The 4,337-nt window shown below is 43.1% G+C and overlaps 1 protein-coding gene across 1 annotated transcript; it reads right to left on the bottom strand.

The window, feature by feature from the left end:
• Positions 1-2,575: 2,575 nt before the first annotated feature.
• Positions 2,576-3,565, bottom strand: MAS1 (MAS1 proto-oncogene, G protein-coupled receptor). The gene has a single exon (XM_054399195.1). It carries the CDS (start codon positions 3,563-3,565, stop codon positions 2,576-2,578), a length of 990 nt encoding a protein of 329 aa, XP_054255170.1.
• Between the last annotated feature and the right edge of the window lie 772 nt (positions 3,566-4,337).

Below are 4,337 nucleotides of genomic sequence, written 5' to 3'. Positions count from 1 at the left end.
TGACATCCATGCATTGCCCCAACCCTCCCAGGGTTCATAGTTACTACTTACTGTATCTGTCACCATCAGCAATGGGGAGCTGCTCTGCTGATTTGTCATATCAGCAGTATCACTGCCCTAGGAGAGAATCAGACTGCAGTCATCTACCACCTGAATCAATAGCAGTGACTGTCCTGTGACTAGAGATTTAAAAACAAAAACTGGGACAAGTAGAGGAGCTGTCACAGATAAAAGTTTTGATGGAGTGAGGAAATTAAGAAGGTATAAAGGTAACCTCTTCCTGAGTCTTTTCTGTAAAGACACACTGCAACACTTTAAGGAGAAATAAGAACATTCATAGAAGGAATATTTATCCTTCTGAGATCTCTTTTCTATGTGGATTCCCATCCAATCCTCAGTCTTAACCTACCATCTTCCTTATTCCAGGACTGGCAATCTTTCAGCAAAGGAGGGGTAGCTTGTATTTTTCTTTCCCCAGTTATCTACTAAGTGTGCCAACGGAAACTTGGCGGGAAGCTGAAGATGCTGCTTCTGTCTGTGGCAGAAGATCTCAGTTCCTGCTGAATTTGTTGCTCCGTGGAGGCCAGAAGCAAATGTAGGTCCCACATGTCTCTTTGAAAGCGACACAGCTCTCTTACTGCCCAGACCTTCGATATTCCATGGCCATGTGATGAATCTGAGTTAGTCCCATCCCCTCCTTGTTATTGGTGAGCTAGTTCCATCCCCTCATTGTTGTCTTCTTCTGCACACTACACTCTGCTGCTTGGCTGTAGTTGGGCAAGTGGTCCTGGGAATTAAACTCCACAAAATACCAGTTCCAGTACTCTGGCATACAACAGAGGGAGGCAGTCAGCTGGAATGGTGTGGCTGGGGCGTAGTCCCAGTCATGCATTAGGTAAGTGCCAGGTTCTACACATTGGCCACAACAACCCCATGTAGCGCTACAGGCTGGGGGCAGAGTGGCTGTAGAGCAGCCAGGCAGAAAGGGGCCTGGGGGTACTGGTTGACAGCCACCTGAACATGAGCCAGCAGTGTGCCCAGGTGGCCAAGAAGACCAATGGCATCCTGGCCTGGATCAGGAATAGTGTGGCCAGCAGGAGCAGGGAAGTCATTCTGCCCCTGTACTCAGCACTGGTTAGGCCACACTTTGAGCACTGTGTCCGGTTCTGGACCTCAGTTTAAGAAAGATGTTGAGTTGCTCAAATGTGCCCAGAGAAGGGCAACAAAGCTGGTGAGGGGTCTGGAGCACAAGCCCTATGAGGAGCAGCTCAGGGAACTGGGGTTGTTTAGCCTGGAGAAGAGGAGGCTCACCCTGAAGGGTGGTTGTAGCCAGGTGGGGATTGGTCTCTTCTCCCAGGCAACGAGCAACAGAACAAGAGGACACAGTCTCAAGCTGTGCAGGGGGAAGTTTAGGCTTGATCTTAGAAAGAAGTTCTTCACAGAAAGAGTGATTGGCCATTGGAACAGGCTGCTCAGGGAGGTGGTGGGGTCGACATCCCTGGAGGTATTTAAGAGACTGGATGAGGCACTTAGTGCCATGGTCTCGTTGATTAGATAGGGTTGGGTGATTGGTTGGACTTGATGATCTTGAAGGTCTCTTCCAACCTGGTTGATTCTGTGATTCTGAGGCATCTTTTTTTTTTTTTTCTGTTTATCAAAACTGATTGTTATAAAGCGGAGAGACCACATGGGGAATACACATTCTCCAGAGAACAGCTTAATACTAAGTAAGTGGATGGACAGCAAGTGTTGGGACTGACTTTCCCGTAGACTTTTTGAATAACTAAACCTTCAGGAACATGGACATTTTGGAGATAAGCCAGCCCACTCTACATAATTAGGGCAAAAGCCTTATGTGAGTTAACAGCATCCTTGTATTGCTGGCTAATCCTGTGTGTCAGGTACTGAATTATCCAAGGACCTAGAGAAACGTTGATGGAAATTACTCAGCATATGCTTTGAAAACAGACTCTGGATTAGTTCCTTAACCACAGAGGTGCTTGAACATTTAATATATACCCAAATGTCTTGCAAGACCAAGCTACACCATATGTTTTGGGGTATGTATAGGGACTTCTGTGTGGAATTTTTCCTCTTTTCCCCAGGGAGCAACTGTTTTGCACAGTTAAACAAGCTGGAAACAGATGAAACTAAATCCCAGTTTGTAATGTGAATCCTCTGTTTAGTGTGTTTGACTTTTCAAAATGTGAATACACATGGGCCCTGATGACTTCAATAGCATTTATGGGTGCTCAGTGCTCATATAAATGTCACACTATTTATAACATATTTCTGTGTCCTTTTTTGTATTCTCTGATGGCCCATCTCTTTTCCACTGTGGTATCACAGTAGTCACATCAGGATGTAGCATGTGTTTGAATAATTAAGAAAATACAAATGAAAGTTATCTTTATTCTAGTCTTTTTTTTTTTCCATTGCTCGAGCCACCAAGGATAACAGTACCATTTCACCACTGCTTTTTACATTCTATGGAGGAAAAATACTCTAGTTTTGCAGTGGTTTATTAAAACCATCTAAGTCCAATTATTTGTCCCTAGAGTTTCCCCAGTAAGCTTTAGAATATTGTTTCAGCTATATCCAAACTCATGCCAACTTCCTGGCTTCTTGGCCGCAAACCATCCGTGAGTGCTCTACTAAGAACCACTTTGAGACTCTCCTTGAACCTCTTCTTCTTGCTACTTCCTACGAAGAAGTAGACAAGGGGGTTGATGCTGCTGTTAACTGTGGAGAGGACAACGGTGACGTGATTCTGCTGGCTGAGCAAAGATGACCAGTGGTGGTAATTCAGAAGATACAACAGCCTCATAGGCATGGCAAAGATGAGGAAGACAATGACTGTGGCCACAATAATGATGTAGAGCTTTGATGAGTGAGGCCTCAGAGAGTTACGATGAATCCTGATAACCAAAATCAGGCTGGACAGAATCATTAGAGGAATGAAGATCATGAAAGTCAGGATCCATGTGAAGATGAGCAGTGCTTGGCAGTGTTTGCCATCGTTGAATTGTTCCTTCACTGAATCAGCTTTGCATGTGAAGTATTCAGCTATTGTCATCAGAAAAGACAAAGTCCACAAAATTGCACACACAATTGCTGATTGATGTCGTGACCGGTGGCATCGGTACCAGATAGGGTAAACAATAGACAGACATCTCTCAATACTGATGGCTGTCAGGAGATAGAGACCAGTATTATATCCAAGAAGGAAGACAATAGATAGTGTGATGGTTATGTAATAGTAAAAACCATATGCGAATCCAAAACCGGCAATGTACTCAACTGACAGAATAAATGTACAAAGCAGTAAGGAGATATCAGCAATGGACAGGTGTGTGATGTACGCAGTGAATGGGTTTCTTTTGATCTGGAAGCAGAGGCACCAGAGGACAATTCCATTTTCACAAAAACCCAGGAAGGAGATGATCATAATTACCCAAAGTGGGGTCAATATCTCCCAGACCCTTTCCTGTGTAGAAACGTTTCTGTGCATTGAGATGTTCTCTGTGCCTTCGCTGGGATGAAACGTTATGTTTGAGTCATCCATGAGGAAAGCTCAAGTTTGGATAGCACAGCTCTTCCTTCTGTAAATATGTATAAAAATATACTGTGAGCTTTGTGTGCTCTTACCCTCCCCCTTTTATTTCTGTTGTGTGGACCCTCCATTTCAGGTCATATCTGAAATCCTCAGCAAAAGGAAAACCATCTTTTACATACTGATGCTATGTGAAACTCAGTTGGAACTGCTTTTGGCAATGTTGAAGATTGCTAAGCCCACTGTGCTAGCAGAAATTCTGAGATTTCTTCTCTGTGGGGTTCAGCACATGGGTACTAAACCACAGCTCAAGAGATACTCTCAAAGTGCTCTTGGACAAACAGTGTGTCCAGCACATTGCTAAACTTCATGATATATTCATGAATATATCATGATAGTCACAGATAGCATTGGTGGTTCTTGCTAGAGCCCTGGATTTTCCCCAGATGGGTCTATTCAGCTTCCATTAAAGGTTATGACACTAATTTCAAGATAAACATAGGTATTTCAAGTGAATTTGGCTTATAAGTTTCTTGTTGGTTTTTGGTTGGTTGGTTGGTTTGTGTGTTGGGGTTTTTTAACAAAATAAAATTATATCCACGTCACTTTTCCAGGAAGGGCTTTAATCAAATAAGCAAAAATAATGTGTAAGATACTCAGCACTTTATTCCCTCCAAGTACAGAGATGAAGGGAAGGCAAAATGCAACTATTTTGAGACAGTCATTATTTACCAGCTTCAAGTGTCATTTATCATAGCATAACATAATTTAACTGTATTTACAT

This window comes from Indicator indicator, chromosome 2, assembly GCF_027791375.1.
Source record: "Indicator indicator isolate 239-I01 chromosome 2, UM_Iind_1.1, whole genome shotgun sequence".
In the NCBI taxonomy this organism is placed as follows: Eukaryota; Metazoa; Chordata; class Aves; order Piciformes; family Indicatoridae; genus Indicator; species Indicator indicator.
The sequence above is the reverse complement of the archived record's forward strand: the minus strand, read 5'-3'. Positions and strand labels throughout refer to the sequence as shown.

Coding starts and splice junctions, on each gene's coding strand:
- MAS1 (XM_054399195.1), bottom strand. CDS start 3,565: ATGGATGACTCAAACATAACGTTTCATCCCAGCGAAGGCACAGAGAAC.